General features: G+C 58.1%; 2 protein-coding genes across 5 annotated transcripts; both read right to left on the bottom strand.

Annotated features, from left to right (window-relative positions):
* Nucleotides 1–3,395: 3,395 nt before the first annotated feature.
* Nucleotides 3,396–11,328, bottom strand: CHRND (cholinergic receptor nicotinic delta subunit). 4 transcript variants are annotated; one of them, XM_034655397.1, is made up of 12 exons: nt 11,199–11,328; nt 10,762–10,907; nt 10,287–10,331; nt 9,675–9,784; nt 9,414–9,569; nt 9,087–9,196; nt 7,976–8,176; nt 6,645–6,756; nt 6,427–6,541; nt 5,371–5,575; nt 5,163–5,281; nt 3,396–4,464 (listed from the first exon to the last, which is right to left on the bottom strand). In XM_034655397.1, the coding sequence occupies exons 1-12, from the start codon at nt 11,248–11,250 to the stop codon at nt 4,282–4,284; spliced, it is 1,554 nt and encodes a 517-aa protein (XP_034511288.1). In that variant the 5' UTR covers nt 11,251–11,328; the 3' UTR covers nt 3,396–4,281. The 4 variants fall into 4 exon arrangements, with proteins under 4 accessions (XP_034511288.1, XP_034511289.1, XP_034511290.1 ...); XM_034655398.1 differs by lacking the exon at nt 10,287–10,331; XM_034655399.1 differs by lacking the exons at nt 10,287–10,331; nt 10,762–10,907; nt 11,199–11,328 and having other exon boundaries at nt 9,689–9,756.
* A 322-nt stretch (nt 11,329–11,650) lies between these two features.
* Nucleotides 11,651–16,949, bottom strand: PRSS56 (serine protease 56). The gene is made up of 13 exons (XM_034655401.1): nt 16,850–16,949; nt 16,108–16,215; nt 15,662–15,715; nt 15,357–15,546; nt 14,869–14,968; nt 14,632–14,791; nt 14,251–14,393; nt 13,844–14,006; nt 13,480–13,656; nt 13,230–13,394; nt 13,080–13,142; nt 12,620–12,726; nt 11,651–12,237 (listed from the first exon to the last, which is right to left on the bottom strand). The coding sequence occupies exons 1-13, from the start codon at nt 16,947–16,949 to the stop codon at nt 11,953–11,955; spliced, it is 1,815 nt and encodes a 604-aa protein (XP_034511292.1). The 3' UTR covers nt 11,651–11,952.
* Nucleotides 16,950–26,544: the final 9,595 nt, after the last annotated feature.

The raw sequence follows: 26,544 nt of genomic DNA, 5'->3' as shown, positions 1-26,544 counted from the left end.
CATTTACTCTGAGCAGACAGGTCAGGATGTCCCAGTAAGTTTGCAAGACAAAAAACGCAGATTCCCATAAGTGCTACACACCCTTGGGCATCCTGGGGAACTGGGTGGTGAAGGCGTCCAAGGGTTGGAGGAAGAGCACCATTTGAGGACCTGTCCCCCTCCCCCCAAACAAATGATGTATCAGTAAACTGGAAATCAGCCTGCTCCCTGTCCTCGGAGATCCATGTGAGGTTGGCTCAGATCCCAGCTCTCCACAGCCCCAAGTCCCTCTTGTCTGTCCTCACCAGGACTTTGGGGTCAGGGAGACAGCGTGGTGGCACCGGCCTTCCCCACTCATCTACTTCTGTCTTTGTGTTCAGTCCTGCTCCAGGGCCCACCCCCAAGCATCACAATCACTGCCAAGCGTCTAGGTGTATAGCCCCCTTTTCCTGGAGTTTACAAAGCCAGCTCCTCTTCAACCACACTTTGGCAAGCCCATTAATAGCTCCTGCTAAATAATGGACCGCATATTCACCCCCACCCCACTGCCCCAGCCAATGGTGGTTTGGCCGGTGTTCCAACATTTATGACTTTCCCTTTCCCCTTCTCTGAAAGTCTGGGAGGGTAAAGGAAGGTTGTGGAGCGTGACTTCCCTCTGGTATGAATTACGCCACTTCCCCATATGAAGAGATTTCAACTCCTGTGTTTTCCCCTTCTCTCCAGCTGTGGGAGAGAGGCGGAGTCTCCTTGGTGTTCTCAGGAGGGGGTCACCTGAGGAGGGGTGGGGCTGCCCTGGAGGGGCTAAAGGGGGAGGTGTGGAACCATTTAGAGAAAATCTTCTGCAGGCTTCATTTGTGCCCAACAGCTACTCGCCCTTTGTCACGTTGTCTTCTGGAGACTGGAGAAGTGGAATGTTCGTTTCCCAGGCTCCCTCGCAGATAATGGCGGCCATGTGATAACATCTCGACCTGTGGGATGTCTATAGAAGTCAGCTGAAGGGCTTCAGGAGAGAGCCTTTGCCTCCTGATGAAAGGGGTCAGGAATGGCTGGCTCCTTTCCTGCCTTAAACACAGATGAGCAGCGCGGGTCTGTGGCAGTCAGCTTGCACACAGCATGAGGCGACAAGCAAGAGGACAGAGCCAACATGCTAAGGAGGGAGGGCTGGGCAGAGAGCAGAGAGCCTGGGTCTCTAATCACCTTGTGGGACCGCTGAGCCAATGTGGCAACTGCTGAATCAGGATCATATTACGCAGCAAAGAGGAAGCCCTATCGGTTTGAACCACGGTTCTTTGGGTTTCTGTTCCTTGCAGCCCAGTGCATCCCTCACAGATTCATCACTGCTTGAAGGAGGGTGTGTAGCCCTGATGGCCTGGGGAGAGTGTGTAGGGACACCCTGTGGTTTCACAGGAAGCTGGCCCCTTGTGGGTATGACTTCCTGGGGAGAGTTCCACGTCACCACGAGAGGAGACCAGTGCTGACAGCACCCTGGGGCTGCAGTGCTGGAGGAATGTGTGCTGTTGGGGGTCCCGCTGTGACCCTGGAACCTATGCACGGGGCACTGTTGGTCGGGTGTGGCATTTTGGGGTTGTCTTCTCAGGAAGGTTCACTACCACCTGAGCCTGGCCTGACACGATTAACCTGGAGGTTGCCAACAGTGCCATCGTGTGGCAGAGAGAAGCAAGGACAGTGGCTGAGGGATCTGATTCAGGGCTTCTCTTGTTGAGATGGGCACCCTCTCATAGAGGATGATTCCAGGGAGGTCCCGGACTTCCTGCTCATCTGATGGATGTAAGCCCAAGCTACTTTCCCTATTCAGAGGGAAAGAAATTAAAGATTTGTACCTTGAATCTGTGTCAGAAGTAACTAGGGTCAGTTTTCCTGTTAAGAGGTCTGTCTTTTTCTGGGCATTGGGTTCCCTAGTGGCAGTGGGCCCAACTTCTAGTACAAATGAATGAAAGCTTTTGTATAGTCACATAAAAAAAAAAAAAAGGTTTGTCTTTTGCTACTTTCCATTGAAAGACTAAAAATCTCACCTTTTGTATACCTGAGCTAGTAAGGTCACCAATTCCCTCTGAGGGAAATGGGTTGAGCCATGAAGATCTTAAGTGTATACATCAAGGAGGAGAATAGTTGGATCCTCTGTACTTGCTCCCATCTGCCCTCAGACCTGCTGCCAGCCTCAGACCCGGGAGACCACAGGCCCATCCTCTGTGACTCAGGCCCACAATTGAGGAATGAGTTAAATAATCACCCCTTAAATTTCGAGGACATGAACCACAAGAGACTCTTAATCATAGGAAACAAACAGAGGGTTGCTGGAGGGGAGGGAGGTGGAGGGACGAGGTAACTGGGTGATGGGTGTTGGGGAGGACATGTGTTATAATGAGCACTGGGTATTATATAAGACTGACGAATCACAGACCTGTACCCCTGAAACAAATAATACTTTATATGTCAATTAATTGAATTTAAATAAATTTTTAAAAATTTGCAGGACATGTGTAAGGACCTTTATGACTACTAGCAAATTCGATTTTCACAACACCTCACAAACAGGACTTACACATTTTTTTGATGAGAAAACCAAACCTAAGAGATGAGAGTGGCTCACCCCAGATAGCCCTGTAGTGTAACAAAGCACCCCAAAACTCTGTCTCTTAAAGCAACAAACATATGCTATCCCACACACTTTCTGAGGGTCAGGAATCCAGGAGCAGCTTAGCTGGGTGGCTCTGGCTCAAGAACTCATCGGGCTACACCCAAGATGTTGACCAGGGTGGTGATCTCATCTGAAGGCCCAACTGGGGCTGGAGGCCCGGCTTCCAAGGTCACTTATGAGGCTGCAGGTAGAGGGCCTGAGGTCCTTGCCAGGTCTCTCCACAGGATTGTTCCCCATGCCAGCTGGTTTCCCCAAAGTGAGAGATCCAGCTGAAAGCAAGAGCAATGGAGCAGGAGCCAGGGAGGTGCTGCAATGTCTTATAGAGTCTTATCTCAGAAGCGACACACTGTCACTTCCACCTCATTCTGTCAGTCACACAGATCAAGCCTGGTGCAGTGTGGGAGTGGGCTACACGGGGTGGGAATACCAGGAGGTGGGGATCGCTGGGGCATCTTGGAGGTAGGCTGCCATTTTCCCAGCATCCGCAGCCTCAGCCTTTGGCCCTTGGGATAGGATTGTTGGGGGCTCCCTTTAGGGTAGAGTTGTCAAATTTAGCAAATAACGATACAGGATGCTGGGCTGTCTGGGTGGGTCAGTCGGTTGAGCTCTGACTCTTCATTTCAGCTCAGGTCATGATCTCAGGGTTGTGAGATTGAGCCCCCGTTGGGCTCTGCCCTGGGTGTGGAGACTGCTTAAGATTCTTTCTCTGCCCCACCCCCCACCCAAAAAAACCCAAAACAGGATTCCCAGTTAAGTTTGAATTTCAGAAAAACAATGAATATTTTTTTTAGTAAAAGTATGTCCCAAATATTGTACGGAAACCCTACTTTGGGGAGAAGAATAGTTGCCCAAGGAGACACTCCTTGGGGGAAGGCTGAGTTCTGGGGCTCTAGGATTGTGCACATGACCTAAGGTTGACAACCTGACCTTTGGTCTCTGTGGGTGTTGAGCCTGGCCCTTCCATCCCAGTCCTCGGCTTCCCCGAGGGACCCAGACTAAGTTACCCTGGCAGAAAGGGCTGGAGAAGGCCATTTTGTAACCCTGGCGCTCCCACCTCTGCTGAAACCCTCTTCCTTAAGAGCTCTGAGAGGGAGGGGTCCCTACCTCAGCCCCAGGTGGGGCCTCAGAAGCCCAAGGCTAAGGGGTTGTTGAGAGGAGGGTGGCTGGAGGAACAGGGAAGTGAAGGCACAGGACCCCACCTGCTCTACCCCCACCTAGGGAAGGAGAGGCAAGAAGAGGCCTCGCCTTTCTGACTCCTCAGAGGGGTCCCAGCTTGAGTGACATCATCCCTAACCCCTGAGCCAGCCCCCTTCTCCCCCCAAATTTTCCCACCCCGATCCCCAGCTGATGTCCACTCTTAGACCTCCTCGGAGGCTCCTGTCTTTACCTGCAGAGGACCTGCGGCTGAGGGGGGCTTCCCCCTTCCTTCCTTAATCTCAGGAAAGCCCAGCTCTTCCTGCCCCAGCCTTGCAGGATCAGCTGCACTCAAGCCTCAGGGTCAGAAGTTGGCCTCCCCAGGAAGGGCCTGTCCTTTCTCAGACATCCCTGTCCATACAACTAGCCACCCTTCCCCATCCCTCTCAGGCCAAAGGCCCCACCCGACGCTGCCTGGGAGCTGGGACAGCAGGGCAGGCAGGCCTATTCTAGATGAAGCGCTTGTCCTGCTCGTGGTAGGAGAAGGGGTCCCCGGGGAAGGGCTGGGGTGGAGGCTGGTTGTAGGCCCCCTGCAGGAAGATCCAGGCCGTGCCCACCACCATGATGGGCGTCACCACAAACAGGCAGAGTCGGTCGACTGTGCGGGCCACTCGGTTCCAGCAGTCCTTTTCCTGGGGGCAAGGAGGCAGAGACAGTGGAGTGAGGAAGGCTCTCAAACCACGGGCCCACACCCCAAGCCGGGGGCCCGATGACAGAGGCATGGCCTTAGTGTATCTGTGGGGGTTGTCTCAGGCTTGCACCAGATGGGATAGGCTGGAGTGTCCCCAGCAGGGCCCAGGACCCCTGCAGCCAGGGTCTCTGTCCAGGAGACCAAGAGTGGTCACAGCCTCCCTCCTCACCCCACTGCAGGGCTCCAGGGGCTGAAGAAGAGCTGGGGTGCCAGGAGTCTCTCTCAGGGGGCTGAAGAGGGTACATCATCCCCTCTCCTCCTTCTTCACCCCTCCCAGAAAACGGGGCCCCTTTCTCAAGAGAGAGGTTTTAAAAGTATATAATACTGAAAACCACCTAAGGCTGCCTTTTCAACGTCTGCTTACATCTGGAGTGTCGGACTTGGAGTTGAGCAGGGACAAAAAACAGTTGGGCACGGTGACAAAGAAGGGACCCTAAGGGAGCTATGTGCCTGTGCCCGAGTGTATGCTGTGAGCTGTGAGCTGCCGGGGGCTTCTAGGTAGGGGCTCTGCCCCCCAGGGGGCCTGGCGTCTGCACCCACCGTGAACTCCTTCACCTCAGTGGGTATGTGTCTCTGAGGGGAACCGAGCCCCCCGAAGACAGGACACACCCTACGCATAGGCTACCTGTGGCTCCTCACCTCGTTGTAACTGTTCTGGTCCCTCATGTGGCTGACAATGAAGTTGGCCCCATCCACGGCTGGCTTCAGCTCGCTGAAGAGCTCCTGCTGGGCTTGCTCAGAGCCTGCGGGGGGCCGGCCTGCGGAGACCAGGCCACAGGCGGGCATGAGGCCTGCCACCAGCCCACCTCCCATGGGGAGCCGCACCCCCAAGCCACCGGGGACCCACGTGCAGCGGTGAGGCGCCGGGCCAGCCCGTGCCGCTCGGACTGCTTCTCAAACATGAGGTCACTTCGGGACTTAAGCAAGAAGTACTCGTCGGCCTTGGAAATGTAGCCCAGGGAGCTGCTCCTCCGGATGAGAGGCCCCGGGCTGGGCCCATCCTCTGCTGGGCGGGACATGTGTAGGAGTTCGGGCAGGGTCTCCAGGAAGAGCTGCGGCAGGTCAGGGGGACACAGGAAGGGAAGGCTGTTTTACAGACATGGGGTCACCTTCACACATCGAAACGTCTGCGACTCCGTGCCGGGCTGCCGCAGAGGACTCCCAAGTCATGCTGTCACCGATTCCCCCGAACCCCTCCTGACGGACACTTCTCTTGCTTCCAACTCTCCCTCATTCCTCACCGCACAAAGTAGAACTCATTTGTTCAAAATGAATTATATACGAAAAATGAAAAAGTAAGAACAAGGCCCCAAATGCTGAGCGCTCTTCTTCAAATGCTGAAGACCAAACCAGTTGCTAAAACACCCTCAGCCGTCCCAGGACAGCTAGCGGCCCTGCCGTGGCTGAGAGGCAAGGACACCCCCTCCTAAGCACGCCGTCCCCACATCCTTTACCTTCTCTTCGATCGGGGTAGAGCAAACACACGGCAGAATACGCTGCCCTGAAGTGTAGAGTTAGATGAATTTTTCAGGTACATTCAACCGTGTAAACACCCCCCAGAGGAGATCTCGAACACGGCCCCAAAGGGTCCCTCGTGCCTCCTCCCGTCATTCCCTACCCACCCCCAGGGGGACCACCCTCCTGACTTCTATCGCTAAAGGCTAGTTTTGCCTGTCCTTGAACTTCACGGAGAGTTGACCGTGCAGCCTGTGCTCCTTTGTGTCTGGCTCCTTTCGAGTGACAGTGCACTGGGAGTGTCGTCCACGCGGCGTGGATAGCAGCACATGGCTCTTTGGCCGCACGGGGTGGCAGTCGCCCGTGCAAACATGCCGCGGGGGTCTTTCCCTGCTCCCCTGCAGAGGGACAGCCCGACGGTCTCCAGCTTCTGGCCGAGAGCCCTCACCTTCTTGACCCCCTCAGACAGCACGTGGGTGCTGGGCGTGCGGAAGTGGATGTTGAGCACGATGACGCAGATCACCACGACCATGGTCACCAGCACCATGCCGAAGAGCAGGAACCTGTAGGCACACGCTCAGCCTGGAGCCCGCGGGCCACAGTGGGGTGTGGCAGGGCAGGGTGGGGGGGCTGGGGGAGGCGTGGAGTGGCCCAGGCGTCACTCACTTGCCGATGAGGGGGATGGCCATGGACGTGGCGGGCAGCCGCTTGGAGATGAGCAGCAGGAAGACAGACTGAGCCAGGAGCACTGAGATGGCCACTGACGTCTTCTCGCCACCTGGGGGAGCCCCGGACTTAGCTGCCACCTCTGGCCTTGGGCCCAGTGGTCCCACTGCGGCCCCTGCACCACTGTTCACAAAGCCACAGCACCCTGATGAACAGCGTGGGCTACGGAGCTAGAACACATGGGTTCAAATCCTGGCTCTGCCATTTACTGGCTGGGTGACCTTAGGCAAGTAGCCTAACCTCTCTGTGCCTCGGTTTTCACAGCTGCCAAATGCTGTGAGGACCAAGTGAGAGAGTGCGTGTTAAACGCTCATCGCGCGGCCTGGCACTGGGCAGGTGCTCAGTGATCACCAGCTATCACCGTTAGCCAGCTCGCTGCCACTTAACCCTCTAAAAGTCACAGGTCTGCGTGTGTCCCCCTGTACAGAAAGCTCCAGGGCAGCCTCAGAGCACCCGTATTTCCCCAACTCCTAGGCCTCCACTCAGAGACCCCAGCCTGGCACCGCCCGGCTCCTCCCACTGGAGCTCCTGAGCATGCTGCACGGTGGCCACTGCGGGTCACAGGCCCACAGTCCCGTCCCCCACCCAGGGCCCCTTCTCTCCCTAGAAACTGCCTCCCAGACCCATCTCCGGCTCAAGCACCACCTCTTCCAGGGAAGCTTCCCCCATTCTCCTACCCCGCAGGCCAAGAGCCTAGTCCTGTGCATTCCACAGTCTCGGCCAGCAACAGAGGCTGGATCGCATTTGTCCCTGGGACTCGCTGTGCCTTGCTTCTAGTAAATATTCTGAAACTATTGTGAAACCAAGAGCCCAGTTTACACGTGCCCTTCTAGAACCGGATGAGCATCGACTGCATGCCTCCACACCTGGCTTCCTAGAGATCCCATTACCCACCCACTGGTTCAAGGTGAATGGTCTTCCGTGTGCCAGGCCCATGGTCACACATGGTGACCGGGACAGACCTGATCTCTGCTCCGCCAGAGGGACAGTCCCGTGGCTCTCCCTCTCGAGGGGACTTCCTTGGGAAACCCCACCGTGAGAAGCAGAAGCGGGGTCCAAGAGGGATGGACCCCCCAGGGGCCCTGTCCATTTGGAGATGTTGGACAGGGTCATGAAACCCTCCTTTTGGCTGGACCGGGGTGTGGTGACCCCCTTGTGTCTCCCAGGAGGAAGTGAGGGGAGGGCGGGGGAGGCCGAAGCTCAGACACCCTCGGGGAGAGGGAGAGGCTGCCCCAAGTGGCCGGGGAGCTGGGACAGGCTCTGAGGCTCACTGTCAGCCGGCAGGTAGAAGACCAGGTTGATCATGAAGGAGATGAGCACGCAAGGCACCAGGATGTTGATGACATAGAAGAGGGGCTTGCGACGGATGAGCAGGTAGAAGGTGACGTCCTGGCGGCCCGGACTGTCCGGGGGCACGCTGGGGTCCACGTTGATCCTGGCTGGCCGGTGCACGATCTCCCACTCCCCATTCTCTGAGGCGGGCGGAAGGGCACCGTGGTGTCAGGTCAGGCAAGGGGGCCGGGGAGGGGGGCTTGGGGCAGGACTGGGGGCTGGTGGAGTGAGCCAGCCTGAGGGGGCACATGGAGGAAGGTTAGGATTCAGTTTGTGAGAGTTTTTCCTTGAGGGGTTGGGATAGAGGTTTCAATCTGCAAAGGGGAAATTCTCCTCTGGGAGTGGGTTTTTTTTTTTTTTTTCTTCTTCTTCTTGGAAAATGTAGAAGCTGAGGCCACGTATGGTTCAAATAAGAAGGCTTACAGGTAATGATGCAGCGGGCGGAAGACCAATGCCTAGACCTCCACGCCCTGGGGATGTAGCAGCCTTGGGACCAGTGTGATGCAGGTCTCCCCTGATGGACAGGGGCATGCAGTGGGGGCCCCATAGAAGATCTGAGCCTGGTCATAGTTAGGGGCAGGGGGCCGGGGCTGTTGGTAGGGGGCGACACACATAACATTAGGATGCCCGCTAAAGCCGCAACCACACCCCTGGGCTTACTGGGAACAGAAAACTAACTACCCTTCTCATCTGTCAGTGACATTTATCCCCAGTGACCCTGTTCGGACCCAGGAGGGTCTTCTGGCCTGGATGGCATAAGGGGTGGGGCACTGGCACCAGTCTCTGCCTTTGGGACACAATCCCCTCCGGTTGGACTTCTTTTCCTTCCGATGTGCTAGATTTGTGTCAGTACGTATGTCTGTGTGTGTTTCTCTGTGGGTCGGCGTGTGTCTGTCCATCTGTGTCTCTCTGTCAGTCTGTGTGCCTGTAGGTCCATGTTTCGGGTGTGTGTGTGCACACGTGCGTCCCTGGGGGGGCGGCGTCGGTATGACCGTATCCGCAGGTGTGTGTCTGAGGGGCCTGCCCACCCACAGCCGCTGCTCCCAGCACCTGTGAAGCCCTCCGGGTCAATGATGATCCACTCCACGGGATAGAAGCGACCCTCTTCTTCCTCCTGCTTCAGACTCAGGGTGATCTCCTTGGCCGTGTACTTGAGGGAACTGGGGAGGGTAGTGGGTAGAGGGTGGTCCTCAGCCATTGGCTGCAGGCAGTGACGGGGGGTGGGGAAGGCTAGTAGAGGGGGTTCGTGGTCAGAGGGTCTGTCGTGGTGTGGGGGAGCTCTAATCAGGACAGAGCGGGGGTCTCTGCCTGACAGTGTTTCATGCGCCTCCCTCAGTCCCTGGCAGGGGTGAGGGGTGTCTGGAGAAGTGGCTGTACCTGAACTTGAGAGAGCAGTTCTGCCAGTCGAAGGGAAAGTAAGTGACGGAGATGGGGCAGGAAGAGCGGAAGATTGCGGGCGGCAGCCAGTACACGTAGCCCGAGGGGTAGATGAGCACGTTGCAGGAGTAGGAAATCTGGAAGGAGCCGTCATTGCTGAGGGACAAGGACAAGGGCAACCATGAATACCAGCCAGCTTAGAACTGGCAGGGTTGGGGGAGCAGAGCGGGGCGGGGCTGCCAGGGAGGGCTGCGGCTCTACTTGTTCTCCAGCACAATCTCTGGGAGCCACAGCATGTCAGGGGGCAGGCGCAGGACACTGATATTTCCAAATTCTTCAGCATCCCACTGCAGCCGGCTGTCTGTCCAACCCTGGAAGCCCAAAAGAGGTGTCAGCAATAGGCTTTGCTGTTGCCCAGGCCCCCCACTCTCCTCACTTTCCTAGAGGAAGACTGACAGGGTCTGGGAGCTGTGAAAAAAGAGGTTTGGGGGAGGTGGGTACAGAATTAGGACTCAGGTCTGTCATGTACAGTTGTGTAGAATGTACACTGCACAACCAAGGGAGTATATTTCCATTGTGGACATAGAAGCCGTGTGTCTGTATTATGAACTTCTGACAGGCGGCAGAAGAGTGTCTTCTAATAAAATCAGGATATTGTGACAATTTTCCCCTAGATGAAGAATCCCAATCTACTGGATGTCTCTATCTGAGCTAGTGGCTGTACAAGGTGGTGAGAAGGGCAGCTGGGCCTGTGGGTAGGAGCCAGCTCCTCCTGGAGGACAGAAGGATCCCTTCTGGAGATCCCCAAGCACAGGGGGGCCTGGGCCCTGCAACCTCGCTGCCCACCCCCAGCTCTGAGTGGGGTATTCTTACGTGTTCAATCCACACGTTAGTGGTGAGGGTCTCCTCAACTTCTTTCTGAAATCACACAAGACGGCTGTCCCGCAGGGCCCGCTTGGTTCTTTCACTTATGTGCATCCACCAGGCACCTGCTCCCAGCCACCACCCAGGGGAAACCATGGCCTAACCAGACTCCTGCCGCAAGCACTCACAGTCAGGAGGGGGTGGGCAGACCAAGGAGCGAGGAGGGCGCATGGCCTCTGAAGTGTGTCATGGGTCTGATACAGCCCCAGAGCTGAAGCTGGAGGGGAAGGGCCATCAGCCCAAGGCCCGTGGGCAGCACTGAGCTTGCAGAATGCGGGAGCCTGCTTCCCTGGGGAGGAGCTACCATAGCCCAGCCTGGGGCCTGAAGCTTTCTCTGTGGCCATCCCAGCCGGGAGACAGCCATGCCTCCAGGAAGCTGTCCCTGCCCTCCCATCCCCAGCCCAGCCTCAGAGGGGCCTCTCACCAGGGAGATGAGGTTGGAGAGTGTGAGGGACAGCGAGACCTCCACACTCTCCCCTTGGTGTGCCGCAGGCCGGAGCTCCTTGTTGTAGCCTTTCTCTTCAAACAGGTACCGAATTAGCCGCTCCTCCTCATTTAGGCCCCAGCTGCCTGGGGAGGGATAGGGACAGGGATGGAGTGCAGGGAGGGGGGTTCGGGAAGGGAGCTGCCCTGAACTCCTGCTGGGCCATGGGGCTGGGCTCAGCTGGGGGATCCAACCACTGCCCAGGAAGGGGTCCTGGTGGTCAATCCCTCCAGGGAGAAATGGCAGTGGGGGTGGGGGTTGGGCCTGATGCTAAAGGAGGGAGCACCAGGTAGGAGGGGTGGGAGGGAACCATGCAGTAGGGGCCCTGGGTGCGAGTCCTGAGGGACCCTTCAGGACAGGGTGATGTCCACTCTTACCACACACAACCAGTATAGCCAGCAGCCCCAGCGTTAACGCTGGCCCCTCCATCCTGTCCCTCTGACTGGGTCTTGTGGCTGCCCCTCCAGTCTACAGGGCTGGGGAATGTGGGAGGGTTGGAGAGGGGACAGGTGCAGGGGAGGAGGGGTGGAGTGCAAAGGGAAGCGGCAGCCGGAAATGCAATCTGACACTTCTGGGCATGGCTTCTTTGTAGAAAACCCAAGGCAGGTGACCAGGGGGTGGGGAGGGGGACTGGCCGCCAGGCAGGAGCCCAAGGACATGAGGCAAAGATCCCAGGCTGCAACTCCCCACAACTAGCAGTAGGGGTGGGGGCTGGGTAGAGGCACTGGGCACTGGGGGTTGTGCTGGTCAGCCCCGGGTAGGGCAGTGGTGACAGGTCAGCTGTTGCCGTTTCTTGGGGGGAAGACAAGTATGGTGAAATGGGGGCTTAGCAGCCTCTCTCCAGTGTCTTTGTGACCTCTGCCAACTGCTTCTGGAGGCTGGGCCCTTTCTGGCCCTGTCTAATGTCCACCCACCCAGTTCTCATCCCAAGAAAGCTCCAGAGTTATCTCTATAGGTCATAAATAACGTTTATTAAAGCAGCCGTGATTTTCTGATGGCACATGTGGGAAGACACATGGACCCAGGCCCCCTGCCCCACACACCCAATCAGCTGTGGCTGTGACAGTTTGTCATCACAGGAGCCCCTTGGAGCGGTAGGTCCTGACCAGGGGTTGGGGGCCCAGACATGGTTCATGGCCCCCTGGCTGGAGAAATCTGAAGACTGAGTGGGGGGTGCTCCTTCCTCCCCAGCCCCTGGCTCTGCCTTGCACCCATCTGGGGTCCCTCTGTCTCTGCCAGGGCAGCCAAACGGAAGGCCTGCAGGGCCTGCACCAGCAACCGGGGGAGGCTGCGAGCCATCGTGGCCGGCTCCAGGCCTACCAGGCCGCCGAAGACCACATGCTGGCCCCCCAAGCCTGCCCGCACCCAGGCTCGGAAAAGGCCAGTCAGCGTCTTGGAACCCAGATCTGCCAGGACCTGCAGAAGGAGGAGGGTGCCTCAGGGCGCCACAACCCAGCTCTTGGTCTGCCTCCTCCTGGCCCCCAGAAACTCTCACTCAGATCCACTTCCCCCTTACCCCCCAAACCTGCACACTTCCTGCTCACTTACACCCCCACATGCCCTTCCACTCACACCTCCCCCCCACACTTTCACATCCACCCAGCACCCCAGCTTACATACAGCTGCCCTTCCCACCCCTTTCCCCCAAGACACCCCCACTTCCACCCCAAGCTGCTGGGGGGGCAGGTCCTCCCTCGTCCTGTGGAGGGTGCCCCTTCTGTCCCCCTACTCACCAGGGCTGACCCAGGTCAGCCTTCTGAGGCCACTGTGAGTGAATGTGGGAAGCCTGAGGACCTACCTCGTGAAAGTCCATGGCCAAGTGCTCTGATGGGACCTGTAGGATCCAGGCATGGGTGCCTTGAAGGGTGGTCAACTTCTGTTGCAGGTTCTCCAGCCCAGGGCAGCCTGCAGAAAGGAGAGAGGTCCTGGGAATAGCGGAAAACTGGCACCAGAAAGGAGCTGGGAGTGGGATTCCCACCAGGACCTCAGGATGGCCTCCCAGTGGGCGGATTTCTCCTCATGCTACGGATGGGAAACTGAGGATCAGAGAGGTTAAGTGATAACACAAAGCAGGTGGTCTCTGTTGACACTGAGGGGGGCCCAAAGCCACAAGTCCCCCCAAAGCGTCATCCTCCCTACTGCGCGGGGGTCGGGTGGGGAGAGCGAGAGTCTGCCGGTTGCCCCAAGAATCCCCTCAGGGCCTCGGCAGCCCTTGGCCTGCTACTCTCCCGGCAAAGGCCGGCAGGGGGCGTCATTACCGTTCGCTTCCTCGCGCGGCTCTGGCCTCCGCTTCGGGAACCGAGCGCCTGCAGTCCGAGATCCTGGGGAGACGCAGCGTTAGGGGATCGCCTCCGCCGCGCAGTTGGTGCTGGGGGGTGCTGGGGCTGGAATGTGAAGGCGCGGGATACCTGGGTGCAGCCGCTGCTCGCGGGAGGGGTGTCTAGGAGGCTCCAAGAGCGACAGAGCGGGGCGAGCCGGGGCCGGGGCCAGGCGCCGCATCCCTGGGCCGGGGCCGAGCAGCTCCTGAGCGCCCCGCAGCAGGCCCAGCAGGGTGTGCGCCAGCGAGCGCAGCTCTGCGGGCGGGACAAGGGCCGGAGCGGCGGTCAGACGTGGGCCAGGCCCCCTGCCCCCCGGCCCAGCCTTGGGAACTGGACTGACCGCATCGCCTCCGGCGCTGCAGGCACTGCTGGTGCGCCAAACGCGCACAGGCGACCGCTGGCCCGGGGCACAGGCGGGCGTAGAAGGCACAGGGCGGTGCGGCCTCTGCCGGCGGCTCCCCGGGCGGGTCCCAGGCCAGCAGCTCCCTGCAGCTGGGCTCCCGGCTGGAGGCGGCTGCTGCAGGGGGAGGCGGCGGCCAACTCAGCCCAAGCTTCGGGCCCTAGCCCCCGCAGCCTTTCCCCGAAGGGAGACAGGCTTTGCTGACGCAGTCAGGGGCTGGGGGCCGGAGGGGTGAAGACCGGCTTGTCCCAAGCGCTGTGAGCAGGCCACTCCAGGGAGAGGTGAATAGGAACGGGGCGCTCACCGCTCATCTGCTCCTGAAGCCAATCTTTGAAAACGGCCACACGTGTGTAGACCCCGGGCTTCCCTGGCTCTCCGCATCCGTCCCCCCAGGAGGTGACTCCGTACAGGACCTCCCTGGGGTGGGGGCCAGACTCAGAACAGGTCAGGGGGCCTCCAGAATCACCCTGCAGGACCCGAGCCAGAAGAGAGGGTACTACATTGATCTGCACCTCTCATTTGCCAGCCTGACACTCGGCAGGGTAAGGCAGCTCTGAGTTCTGGTGGAAGTACTACTCTTGTACCCAATTTAGCAATGGGAACATAGAAGCTCAGCTAAGTTAAGTGACAGCCAGACTAGGGAAGGGAAGAAACTGTCCTGTCCCTGGGGAGCAGCCCACCCAGCACCCTAAGATCAATCAGGGCTCATACCTGGCACGAGTCGATGCCCCCGGCCAGGTAGCCAGCACAGAGCATGCTGCTGGGGTGCAGCTCGGGCCCCAGGGCCCTTTTGCAGGTGTCAGCGCTGAGCAGGGGCACTCGGGCCTCTCTCACCGTCTCAGCCTCAGGCCCATCTACAGGGAAGCAGGGGAGGGGGCTCAGGCCTGGAGGGCAGGGGCCTCACTAAGAGGGTTTCCCCTCCCACCTCCCTCCTTGATTCCTCCCCCTTTGCAAGATCAGACAGCATTTTGCAAAGGCGTTCAGCCCTGGGTCAGGTTCCCTACTCCTGGCCTTCCCAAACTCCACCACCCTAGTCCCCCATTCTTCCCGCTCACACTCGCGGCTCACCCAGGCCCCGGGCCTGCCCCATACCTTCGAAGAGGGCCCCCCAGCCCGCGATGGCGCAAGCAGTACCGGCTGGGGGCTCCCGGGGCCCCTGGGGCAAGCACACAGGGCGCACTGCCCCCGCCCGGCTCACCGGTGTCCACAGCTGCACCAGGGCCAGGTCGTTGTGGAAGGTCCGCGGGTCAAACTGCGGAGGGGGTGGGGGCGCAGTGTCAGTGAAGCGTGGGGTTCCCAACTCCGAGAGCCTGGGGGCTGCCCTCTCACCTTGGGGTGGGGCAAGATGCGGTTCACCGGCACCTCCTCCGCTTGCTCCCCCCCGGGCCCCTCGGCCAGAGTCACCGTCCACAGAAGCTCATTCGGGGCGCTGCGGGACGAGCGGCGGGGTGATGCGCAGGACAAGGGTGAAACGAGACCCCTGGAGACCCCGCCCTCCGCCCACCGGCACCACCCCGCAGGTTCGCACTCTGGACTCTCTTTCTCCGCTGTTTCTCCCGGGACAGAGAGGGTGGGGCGGGGAGAGGCGGTGGCCCCTAGTAGGTCCACTAGAAGGGCGGAGCGTCCCCCCGCCCCCAGATACCGCGCCCAGGCTGCGAGGCGTGGGCGCCTTGAGGCCGGAAGCCGGGGAGGGCGGTGGCCGCCGCCAGGGGGCAGCAGAGACCGGCCTTCCCGCGTGTCGCCCGCCAGAAGACCCGGGAAGAGTCTGACCACGCACTGGGGATGTGGGCTGGTCAGGGGCCTGGGATCCAACGTACCCCGCGAAGCAGTGCGCCGCGGTGAGCACCCAGGACGCCGCCACCAGGACGCCGCCGCACAGAGGCTGCCCACCGAGTTGCAGCCTCACCAGCCAGGGCCAGGCCCCGGGCGGTGCAGCGCTACCCCCAACAATGCGGCCGTGGGCACGTGTCACGTTGACAGTGCTCGGACGCCTCTCACCACACGACCCTAGAAAGGTGGCATCGGCGTCACAAGGGACAAACCCTGGCCGCCCTCACCATCGAGGCCCCTCCAGGGTTCACCCTGCCTTCCGCCCTGCCCGCTTGAGCCCTTTCAGCCTCACCTGGCTCAGGGGGATCCTGGAGGAGGGGGGTCTGCGGCCTGGGACGCCCGGGGCCTGCTGAGACACACACCTCTGAGCCTGGCGGCTAGCCTCCCACCCTGCACCCCAGGCAGAGCCTGGGCCCTCTCTCTGCCCTACTGCTCCCCTCTGTTACTCTACCCCCCAGCAGTCAGGGTCGAGTTCAGCAGCCATGAACTTCTCACTGGTCACTAATCGAGCCCAGACTCTTTCTGCTCTCCTGCCTTTGCACAGGCTGTGCCGCGTGCCCGGCGTGCCCTTTCCACTTGGTGAGACCTTCATCAGCATTGTCTTGGTGGCAGCCCCACCTAGTTTCTGTCCCCAAGAGGGAGTCAAGTGTGAACGGAAGGGATAGGGCAGACAGGAGACCGGGCCCAGGGTCGTCAGTGCCAGCTCACCGGGGCATGGGACGGTATGGTTGACACAGCCTCTGCACTCATGCAGTCTGTGCTGGATCTCCATGGCCACACGATTCACTGCCCACTGGGCGCTCCTCTGGGCAGCCTGCAATGCTTTCGTGCCCTGGGCTGATAGAGCTGCTGGGACATGGGGCACAAGTCAAGCATGGTTGGGGAAGAACCTCAGGCTCCAGCCCTGAGCCTGCCTTGGGAGACAGGGAAGCAGGTGGGGCTCTGGGAGCACCAGGCCAGAATGGGGAGGACAGAGAGCCCCAGGGCCCCAGGGCCCAGCGCTCAGAGCAGGTGGCCCCTAATTCTCAACCCAAGAGCTCTGTATAATTCAACTGAACTGGGCTGGAATCTTTGAAAGGGGTCTTTCCTTAAGTCCTTGAAGGAAAAACAGCACCCCAAAGGTAGAAACATCACAAAACTCAGGCTTCTTGACAAAATAATGGTGGTCAAGCTGCCCACCTTTGGGCCCAGATAGCCAAGGAGATGCCACCCTGGACCCCTTCCTCCTGCTAAGCCCAGAACCTTCCCCAAAGCACACCCTCTGGGGGTGCTTGCCAGGTCCCCTTCCCTCTGCACCCTTGTCCTCCCTCTTCCTCGCCCACCTGTGCCTCAGTTCCTGGCCCCTTGTCCCCGCAGGGTGGGCAGAAGGGGCCAAAGGTCCCGATGAGTGGGAGTGGCAAGGTCATGCTCTCCTGCCCCAGACCCACTTCCTCTGTGCTCCTCCCACCTCGGCCGCACCCTCAGACCAGCCCGGGCTCACCTTGCAGGGTGCTGGGGGGCAGACGTGTATACAGTGGGTGCCCTCGGACAGACCAAGGGTCTGGGAGGGGCAGCAGCAGCAGCAGCACGGACAGCAGCATGATGACCGGGAGCCGGCCAAGCGACCCCGTCCTCCTTCCCCCTTGGGGTTCACTCTCCAGGTGTTTATCCTTCGGTACCTGCCTCCCACTGCCTTTCTGCCCCTGGGCACTGAATTCTTGTCCCCCAAATCACCTGACTATTCTCCTGTTCTCATCAAAATCACCCACCTCCCTCAGGCGGCCCCTCACCTGGCCCTTAACTCCCGGGAGCCCACAGGGGAATGGGGCTTGGGGGGCTATATAGAGGACAGACTGGGGGGGTACTCGGGAGGGGGGCCAGGGTTGGGGGAGGGATCGGGGTAGTGGGCTCGACCCTCACCTTTGAAGTTTCACAGTCCCGGCTCTGAGGCCCCCCTTCTGTCAAAGGAGCCCTTGTTTCTGCGGCTCCATCAAAGCGGGCTGGACAGGCCAGAAGAGCTGACGGTTGGGCTGGGGGCCAGGCAGAGGGGGGCCGGTGGGTAGGGGCTGGCCCCATCTCCAGGGCTCAGATGGGGGGGGTCCCATCTGCCTCTACTCCCTGAGGAGTTTATGGCTATGCTGGGGGCACATACTCCTGGAGAGAGGAGGGCAGGGGGTGTCCGCGGGTCCTCAGCAGCCCCACCCCCTGAGGAAGCTCCCAGCCCCTCTGCCCCTAATTGCTTGGCAGCGTCTCTCCCCCACGTAGCCATTTCTAAAGATGATCAAAGCGCCCTAATTAGCGCCGTAATTGCCGCACTGGGGGTAGTGGGGTGGGAAGAGGCAAAGGCAGGCCCGGAGAGGAAGGCGGACATGAAAGGCCCCACCAGTGGCCCAGTTTGGGTCGGCCAGGCCCCAGCAGCTTCTGACGCTCTCCCAGACCCCCTGCCCCTATGCAGCGCTCGCTCGGCCTGTCCAGCATTGTTCTCAGTTGCTATGACCCTGATCTGGCAGGAGGGAATCTTCTGGAGTCTCACGGGAAGGGCCATAAATGAGCAGCTCTCCTGAGACCAAGCTCCCACCTGGGGCAGAGAGGAGGTGCCCTTCTGCCCCACAGAATGTCCTGGGGCCAAAAAAAAAAAAAGAGAGAGAGAGAATCTTGGCACCCCAATTCATGCTGGTGACCCAGGGTGGCTTTGGCAGGCCCGGTGCCTTCCCAGAGCGGGTTCTGTCATGACGTCACCCCCATAATGTATTGTGCTTTCTTCTGCAGCCCTTTCTCCTTCTGAACAGGTGGATGAGACTCTGATGGGAACCTGCCCCCCTTCATAAGACAGAGCCCCAGACCTGCAGAGATAGCCTTGAGTCAGGGGTCCTAGGCTTGATGGGTGAGTTGGGGGGAAGGGGGGTGGGGAGCAGCCAAGTCCAGCAGCTTCTCCAGGTTCTTCCTTCTATGCCACCAGGCAGCAGAGAGTGTGCACAACCTCTTTTTCCTCCCTGAAACCCTCTTCCCCCTTGATCACTGAGATGTCCCATCATTTTGGTTCTCCCCCAGCTCTCTAGGCACTGGCCACAAAGAAGTTTGTGGAACTCCTGGAACTCCACTGATATTCCACCCACCCAGTGGATCCTGGCTCCTGAGAGCTGAAGATTGGCATCTCTTCCCAAGTCTGCACTGGCATCACCTTGGTAGCCTGAAAGCAGCCACAGTGGGAGGATTTACACCACGGAAATCAGCACACACTATAAATCAGAGCCGGGGGGGCTTCTGCCCCTCAAGACCCAGCTCAACAGCCCCCCCACACACCACTGTATATGCCCCCTTCCCCCTCCCTGGTTACCACCGCCGCTCATGAAGGTCATGCCTGTGGTTCAGGAATGCCATGAAATAATGTCTGAGTAGGGTTATTGTGAGGGACTACTGTGAAGCTGGAAATTACTTGTATTCTTCAGACTACCTATCCCTCTAGATAGGATGTGTATATAGATAGGGTATATCTACGTTTTTATCCATGATCGCAGATTCTTGGCAAAGAGGGTGTTCACTCAACATGGCCTGTGCATGAAGCATAAACAGAGGTTTGAGAAAGTGTCCAAAGGAAATTATTTGTGGTTCCAAGAAAGAGCCACCAGGGTAGGGGGCCCAGAAAGCAGAGAAGGTGGGTGGAAAGCCTCACAGGCCTCTGGGTGGAGAGGCCAACACTGCAGGCCATCCTTGGCGCCGGCATCCAAGCTGAAGCGAAGGTCTGGAGCGAACCCCCTGTGGCCGCTCCCCCCGGGGCATTCCTCCAGGAGGAGCGAACTTCCTGCGCATTGGGCACCTCAGTCCCTCGGCTGCTTGGATCCTGCCCAAGCCAGGCAGGCCAGGCCAGAGCCTCTGAGCCTCCTTCCCCCACCTTCTGCCTCGGTTGGTCTTCAAGGCGTTCGGTGGGAGGAGTAAAAAGACCCAGAGTTGCTGGTCTGTTTATTGCCCTTCCTGCCCCAGCTCACCTCAGGGTGAGAGCCCCACCACCACCAAAGAAAATCATGGGCCTTACAGCATGGATTAGGCCATTCAACCCCTACCCCCTTCCTCCCAGACCTCTGGGACTGTTCATCAAAAAGGCACTGTGGTTTTGGGGCTCCCTGGCCCAGGCACATCAGGAGCAGGCACCCCTTTCTCTCTCCCTACCCAACAGTGGAGAACTGAGGGTGAGGGGAGCCCTCCACCCACCCTGCCACCCCCCACAGAACTTCTGAAGCTCCATCTGAGCACAGGGAGGCGAGAAGAATTTTGCATCAAGCGAGAAACGGAGAAACTGGAGTTTCAGTGGACACTGCCCAGAAAGAGAAGATTCTAAGCTGGCAGGTGGAGAAGGCTCAGAATCTGGCCAGATGTTGGCGGGGAGCTGCCCCTCGCTGCGGGAACGCAGCCTCCGCCCAGCACAGCCGAGGCAGTGCCTGGAAAAATGAAATTGTTTCAAATCTATTTCCCGCCGAGTCGAGATTCCCCAATAATCGGGTTCAAGTCATCTGCAGCTGGGCGCTGGGTTATTTGTCGTCTGTCTGCTGCCAGGGAGCAGGGCTTTGTGCCTCGTCCCTGCGGTGTCCCCAGAACCTGGAACGGAGCCTGACACACTGTATTTGCTCAGCAACTGAAGAAATGAATGATCAGCACCGACCCCTCTTCCGGCTCCGGAGGTGAATTCCCCGCCTCCTGTGCACCAGGCTCCATCTGTCTGAGGCAATCCTGGGTTCCCCCGCTCCCCTGTTGGCTCCTCCTGTGCAGGGGCAGGGGCCTGGTCTGCTGCCTCTTCTCTCTCGCACCCATGTCCTGGCTGTGCAGTGCTGTTCCTCTCCCTGGAGCAGGGGTGTCAGAGAGACGTGACCGCTTCTCGGGGGGGCTGGTTGGTGATCTTGGGACCCAGCAGAGCTGGGGTCTTCTCTCTTCTGCTCTTCCCGTGTCCTTTCCTCTTTGCTGCCCTGTTTTTGGGGGTGGCAGGGGCAGGATGACTGTCCAGGGTGAAGGAGGGATGCCAAAGGGACCGGAGGGATCTTTAGTGGCATCCACAGCCCCTGGTTCTTGCACTCCCCCACCCTCCCCCCACGGTCACGGCTGCCCTACCTCGACCCCTCCTGCAGGTGCAGGAGAGCCATAGCCCCAGCCTCCCACTTCAAGAGAGAGGGAAAGAACCTTGGACCTTTTTGTTGATATTTCTGGAAAACTCCAGCTGGTTAATGCCAGGAGGCTGCAGCCCTGCAGCCTCCCCCCTCCCCGGCACAGACCCTTCTTTTGTGTTCTCAGGAGGACAATGGGGGGATCCTGGGCCTCTGGAAATGGGAAGGAGAGACCTGGGCTCTTGCTGCCCTAGGTCTGTACACTTGTCCTCTGGGGGAAGACCTTCATCTTCCTCCTCCTTCAGGACCCTCTTGTGCTGACGTGCTCACCCCTCCCTCCAACCCAAACCACACTGACCTCCTGGGCCCCGCCAGAGTAGTGGGGGGGAGACTTGGCCAGCAGCTGAGCAGGCCACCTTTGGGGGTGGTGTCTCTGCACAGGCTAGGGGGACCCACAACTATGCCAGCTCCGGGGACCAAAAGTGGCCAAGAGCCAGATTCCCCTGCACTCAGGAGCGAGGGGAGGCCGCAGTCAGGGTCTTCTAGGGATGAGATGTCGCTCAGGCTGTGATTCAGAGCTCAGGCCTGGGGTTCTGACTGCTTGTCTGGTGACCTTGAGTGAGTCACTTCTTGTTATGGGTTGAATTGTGTCCCCCCAAAAGCTATGTTGATGTCCTAATCCCCAGTACCTCAGAATATGATCTTATTTGGAGGAAGAGTTGTTGAGATGCAATTCAAGGTGAGGTCACACTGGAGTATGTCGTCGTCCCCACAGAAGAGCAGAGATACCCAGGAAGAGTGCCGTGTGACAGTGGGAGCACAGGCCAGGATCACACTGCTTCGAGCCAGGGACTCTGGTGACACCACAAGTACGGGAAAGCCACGGACCAATTCTCCCACAGACTTTGAGAGAGTGTGACCCTGCCAACACCTTGATTTTGGATGTCTAGCTTCTAGAATTGTGAGAGAACAAATTTCTGTTGTTTTAAGCTAGTCTGTGGCCATTTGTGATGGCAGCCCCAGGGAATGAACATACTCCGCCCTCCTCACCCTCAGGCTCTCAATCTGTGAAATGGGTTACCAATGAGAATTAAAGAACACCTGTTAGGCCTCCTGCAAAGGGCTGGCAGGGGTTGTCACCACTGCTCTCGATCAGCTCTCTTTAACCCTGTGGGAATAGATAAGATGCTATTTCCCTGCATGGATATGGTGACTGCAGCGAGGGCCCGATCCCATGGGGGCAGCCAGGGAGATGTGGGAGCCCAGAGAACAAGGGAGAATGGGATACAGGGCAGCAGGGAGGGTGCGAGTCCCCAGGCTGTGTGAGGCCTGAAGCTCAGAGGGTGTCTGCACAGGGGGCTCCTTACTCTTGGATTGCTGTCTCCTTCAGCTTGTCAGCTTTGCTTGCTGCTGTGACCTTTCTTTCCCTCTGGGCTGACCTTGACTTTAAGAGGGAGAGGCTGGGTGCTGCCTGGGCTGGAGGGTGCTGAGGCCAGGGCTGCCCCCTGCAGGTTGAATGGGTCTCCGAGAATGGAGGGAGTCCTGGAATTTGCATCTAGGGCTCTTGGAGGTTGGCGAGACCCCTGGCCTCCTGGCTCACTTTTCACCCAGTGTTCTGGGCAGGAGCCACAGAGCATGGATACATCCAGTCCCCCCAGCTCCCTGCGCACTTCCAGAACCCAGCCTCTTGTACACATCCCCCAGTCTTCCCGAGTTCCATCCCTTCCCACCACACTTTCCTGTCAGCTTCTTCTGCAGTGCTTGGGAGGGGAAGGGGGTCATCCCCACCACTCTCCCCTCCCCCAGACCAGTACAACCTTCTCCAGTGGGGCCACCCCTCTACCTTGGCCGCTGGGATCCTTTGGGGGGGTGGGCGCTCTGCTTTTCTGTTTTAATCAGAGACCTCCAACTTCTTTTCATTTAGTGAGAAAAGTTGGAGAGTCCAAAGGAATTTTGCTAAAATTTCCAGGAAAACAGAAACAAAGAAAAGACAAAAGCACGAGTGCACCTGAGTTTATAAAGCGCACAGTTTGTCACCACACACCCGGGTGGGCGCCACTGCGGGCGGCTAGGGGCCGGGCGGCTCACCCCTCAGGCAGAACACGATGAACTCACCATTCTGTCCATCGAAAGGGTCAGGTACATTCAGAAAAGACCTGTAACAGCTTTATTTAAAAATGTCAATATTAGGGGCACCTGGGTGGTTCAGTGGGTTAAGTGTCTGCCTTTGGCTCAGGTCATGATCTCAGGGTCCTGGGATCGAGCCCCACACTGAGCCCCACACTGAGCCCCACACTGCTTCTCCCACTGCCTTTCCCTCCCCCTGCTTCTGCTCCCTCTCTCTCTATAAATAAATAAAATCTTTAAAAATATAATAAAAATGTCGATATTTACAATGTGCCTGAAATCATGTCCTTTTTTTTTTTCTAACCATTTAAACATGATGGAAATCTTTAGAGAAGGAGGGCATCGAGGCAAAATTCTTTTAGGTTGAAAAGATGCAAATTTTTGCATACCACTGCTCAACCTCTTGATGGAAAGAAGCAGACCCTTTGGCAATTCTGCCTGTCCTCCCTCCCTTTCTGTGTCTATTGTCTTTCCTGTGGTCTCTCTCCTAGGCTTTCCTTCCCTTTTCTCAGTCATGCTGTCATTTGTGTTTCTTTGAAACTCGCTAATTTAATGCCCTCAGTTTCGACTGTAATATTCACATTTCTCCTCCTCTTACATCATAGATCCTCCCTGATCAATAATTTTTATTCTTATTGCTTCCAAATATTTTTGTTATTATGAGATGATCATTTTAGAAAACGCTGTCTCTCTGACAAAGAGACATTTGCTGGAGTCATGTGGCTCTCTTCACTGTTCCTTCTGTTTATTTTCTTTTGTTAAGATAAATCAAAATTAGATTTAATAAATTATATTTAAGATATTCAATCAGATCCCTTTATAGCAATCGTTCTATCAATTTATCTCTCTAAACGTCTTATCCGCATCAATGCAAAAAGAGATTTCTGGAAATGGTGGTTAGTCATTAATTACAGCTATTTCTGATAGGGAGATTTATTCTTATTTTGTTGTGCTTTTTACTTTTTTCTCTGTGCTTCTCTGCCTCGCTTGAATGCTTTAAAACCAGCAGGTAGCCTTTATACAAATGCAAAACATGAAAAGTATAAAAGAAAAGTAGGGATATCAGGAGGAAACTTATCAATGATACAGAGTTTGTGGCTGAAGTATTTCACCCAATAAATGCTCAAGTCAAAAGTCGGTTGGAAATAGGCAATTTCATGTGGTTCAATGTATTACAATGATCTTTAATCATGTCTGAGGCAAGTATTATCAGACCCATTTTACAGGGAAGGCCACTGAGGCTCAGAGAAGTTGAGTGGCATGCCCAAGAGCCCATCACTAGAAACTAGAGGAGCAGAGATGAAAAACAGTCCTGTGGGCTGTGGAGGGCCATGCCCTTGACGGCAGCCCCGCCTCGCCTCCGGAGTCCACAGTTACCTCCCGAATACACTGACCTCCAGGGTTTGTCCAGGTTTCAGCACAAAGGTGGAAGAGTCTTCTTGAAAGGGTGGAGGGTTTGCCTCCCCCGACAGGACGCCTGGCTGTGCCGGGAGGGGCAAGAGCAGCTGTGATGACACCTGGGGATGGGGGTGGGGGGGTCAGCAACACCGACAAAGCAGCGGGCAGAGACCAGGGACCAGGAGGACTTGGAGTGTGGAGGAAGAGGAGAAATCAAGGCCACGGATGCCTGCCACCAAAGTCCTTCCAGCACCCATCTTGCATCCCCAGCGCCCCTGAGGTCTGGAAGGCCCTGTCGGGGGGGGGGCCTCAGCCACTCTCCCCTTTCTGAGTCCAGCTGCGAGGCGTGGGGTAGAAGGGGAGCGCGCATACACCAGGGCCCCAACGCAAGGCCTAACTACATTCTAGCTGGGAATGTCCTGCACCTCCCCCCCGCCCCCCTACACCAGAGCCCTAGGCCCCATCACTTGGGGGTCCTGCAAAGGGTGCCGGGGCGGGGGGTCGGTGAAGGGGCCTGTGGAGGGCGGAGCCAATAAATCTCCTGAGGCAATTATGGAGGTAAGGCATAAACAAGGCCCTCTGCCTGCTGCCGCTGCCCCCTCTTCTGCACGCGTGCGCCCACACACAAATGCACACACACACACACACACACACACACACACACACGCTAGAGCGCGGCCCATTTGCACGGTAATGGCTTTGCAACAGCAGGAATTATCTGCGGCATTAGAGGCAGCCTGGCCGGGTGGGGTGGGGCAGGCAGGGGCCGAGGCTGGGCCTCAGGGATACCAAAGGGAGCAAGCAGGTGCCCTGACGCTGGGACCTGCGCCCCCAAGGAGGACGCCACAGGGCTGGGAGGCAGGGGTGGGGACTGCAAAGGGCTTGATGAGGGCCAGGGCCAGGTGGACGGCTCCTACCTCTGCAGCCCACAAACCTCTCCTTTCTGCTTCCAAGGCCTGTAAGTGGACAGACGAACAGGGGCACTAACTCACCTGAGCTCATGCCCAAGCAGCCCCCTGCTCCTTTTCCGGCCTCAGGGCTACTCAACCCCGACTCCTGCCCCCTGCTGCCAACCTACAGAAAGAAGCCAAGAGTGACCGCAGGGAAGCCCGGGAAGGAGCACACATGTTATACGTGTGGCGACATGAGGGGCAGGCGTGCTGTTAGCTGGCTGTTTCCCTCTGTGATTGTCATAGGAATTGGGGCCAGGTTGCCCAACAGTGCCAGGGAGGAGGCGGTTCAGAAGGGAGGACCCTGCTCTTCCCTAGATCATGACCCTGAAAAGAGCTACCACCTGGGTTCTAAGAAAAGGCCTTGAATGCCTGTTTCAGGGTAAGGATATTGGGGGCTAATCTCCTGTCCCCCTTTAGCCAGCTGGCCTTGGTAGGGGCAGCAAAGCCCCAGTAAAGATTCAGGCAAGCTGAATCTTCCAGGCCACCTGGGACCCCGAGGTTGGCAATGCGGGGGGTGGGCTGGTCCTTGGGGTCCCTCATGTTTCAGGCCGGCCTGTGGTCTGACGTGGGGGTGTTGGTGAATCATGCCCGCCAGCCTGGCAGTAAAGCCAGGGCTCCATGACTCTGGCGGCAGCCGAGCATCCTGCCCACCTGCGGGCACACCCAGATTGCATTTGCTGAAATAAATTGCTGGAGAAAATAAATCCTGCGCACATGATTAATGGGAGGCAGGGAGGCAGGCTGCCGCCACAAAGAGCCGCTGGGAAACAGAGTGACAGTCGGGCACAAAGCCAGCGCTGCTGTGGGGCCTCAGGGAAGGGGCTCTGGTGGCTGCACAGTCACGGGGGTCACTGTAGCCCCAGCATTGCCACCGAACAGGGGATGTGAGCCTGCAGGAGGCCGAGGCCCCCAGGGGATCAGGCCAGGCCCCGGCACGGCTCGCCACCATTACAGGTAGTGTGGACGGGGTTGATCCTGAGCTCGGAGCTACCCTGACCTCGGTCTGACTGCTCCTGGCCATTGCGGGTCCTCATGGACCAGAGCAGGGAAAATGCATAGCTAGGGTCTCAGGAGGAGGGACAAGGGCTGAGGAGAACGGACTTCCCTCCTGGACAGCTCGGAGTTGTTGAGCTGGTCACATCCCGTCTGGGGCACAGTCTCCTGGTCTGCTCAATGGAGCTATACCTGAGCCTTTCTCAAAGGTGGCTGAGAAGCACCGCTGAGGCCACCCAGGCAGGGTGCCTACTTGGGCGGGGTGCTCACGGGGGCCGTCTCAGCCAACAAAAAGGTATGCAGCATCTCCGATGGGCCCACATTGTGCTGGGGACTGGGATACAGTCTCTACCTGCCTGGAGCTTAGAGGCAAACCCTGAAAATCTCATCCTCATCATGACGTCATCTGGAGGTCATTTCCAACGCGCAAGGTGCTGTGAAGGAGAGGACCTGAGTGCTGGAGGGGAAACAGGGTTACTATCTGGAGGTCAAGGCAGGCTTCCTGGGGGCACCGAACACAAGAGGATTGGTGCCGCAAATGCCAAAGTTGGACAGGACACTCCGTTGGCGAGGCTGCTGGGAAAATCCTGTCACCGAGGGCCCAAGGGTACAAGCCCCAGGTAGGGCAGCAG

The sequence above is a fragment of the Ailuropoda melanoleuca genome, chromosome 2 (assembly GCF_002007445.2).
Source record: "Ailuropoda melanoleuca isolate Jingjing chromosome 2, ASM200744v2, whole genome shotgun sequence".
NCBI classification, from domain to species: domain Eukaryota; kingdom Metazoa; phylum Chordata; class Mammalia; order Carnivora; family Ursidae; genus Ailuropoda; species Ailuropoda melanoleuca.
Note: the sequence above shows the minus strand (reverse complement) of the source record. Positions and strands in the feature narration are given on the sequence as shown.

What these genes read in the sequence shown, in the direction of transcription:
- CHRND (XM_034655397.1), bottom strand. Translation starts at nt 11,250, where the DNA reads ATGGAGGGGCCAGCGTTAACGCTGGGGCTGCTGGCTATACTGGTTGTG. An exon ending in GGCTATACTGGTTGTGTGTG is followed by an intron (nt 10,908 to 11,198) that starts GTAAGAGTGGAC and finishes ATCCCTCCCCAG; the next exon opens with GCAGCTGGGGCCTAAATGAG. An exon ending in AACTGCTCTCTCAAGTTCAG is followed by an intron (nt 9,197 to 9,413) that starts GTACAGCCACTT and finishes TACCCTCCCCAG; the next exon opens with TTCCCTCAAGTACACGGCCA.
- PRSS56 (XM_034655401.1), bottom strand. Translation starts at nt 16,949, where the DNA reads ATGCTGCTGTCCGTGCTGCTGCTGCTGCTGCCCCTCCCAGACCCTTGG. An exon ending in CCAGGATCCCCCTGAGCCAG is followed by an intron (nt 15,547 to 15,661) that starts GTGAGGCTGAAA and finishes CCACCTTTCTAG; the next exon opens with GGTCGTGTGGTGAGAGGCGT. An exon ending in TGGCCATGGACTTTCACGAG is followed by an intron (nt 12,238 to 12,619) that starts GTAGGTCCTCAG and finishes CTCCTTCTGCAG; the next exon opens with GTCCTGGCAGATCTGGGTTC.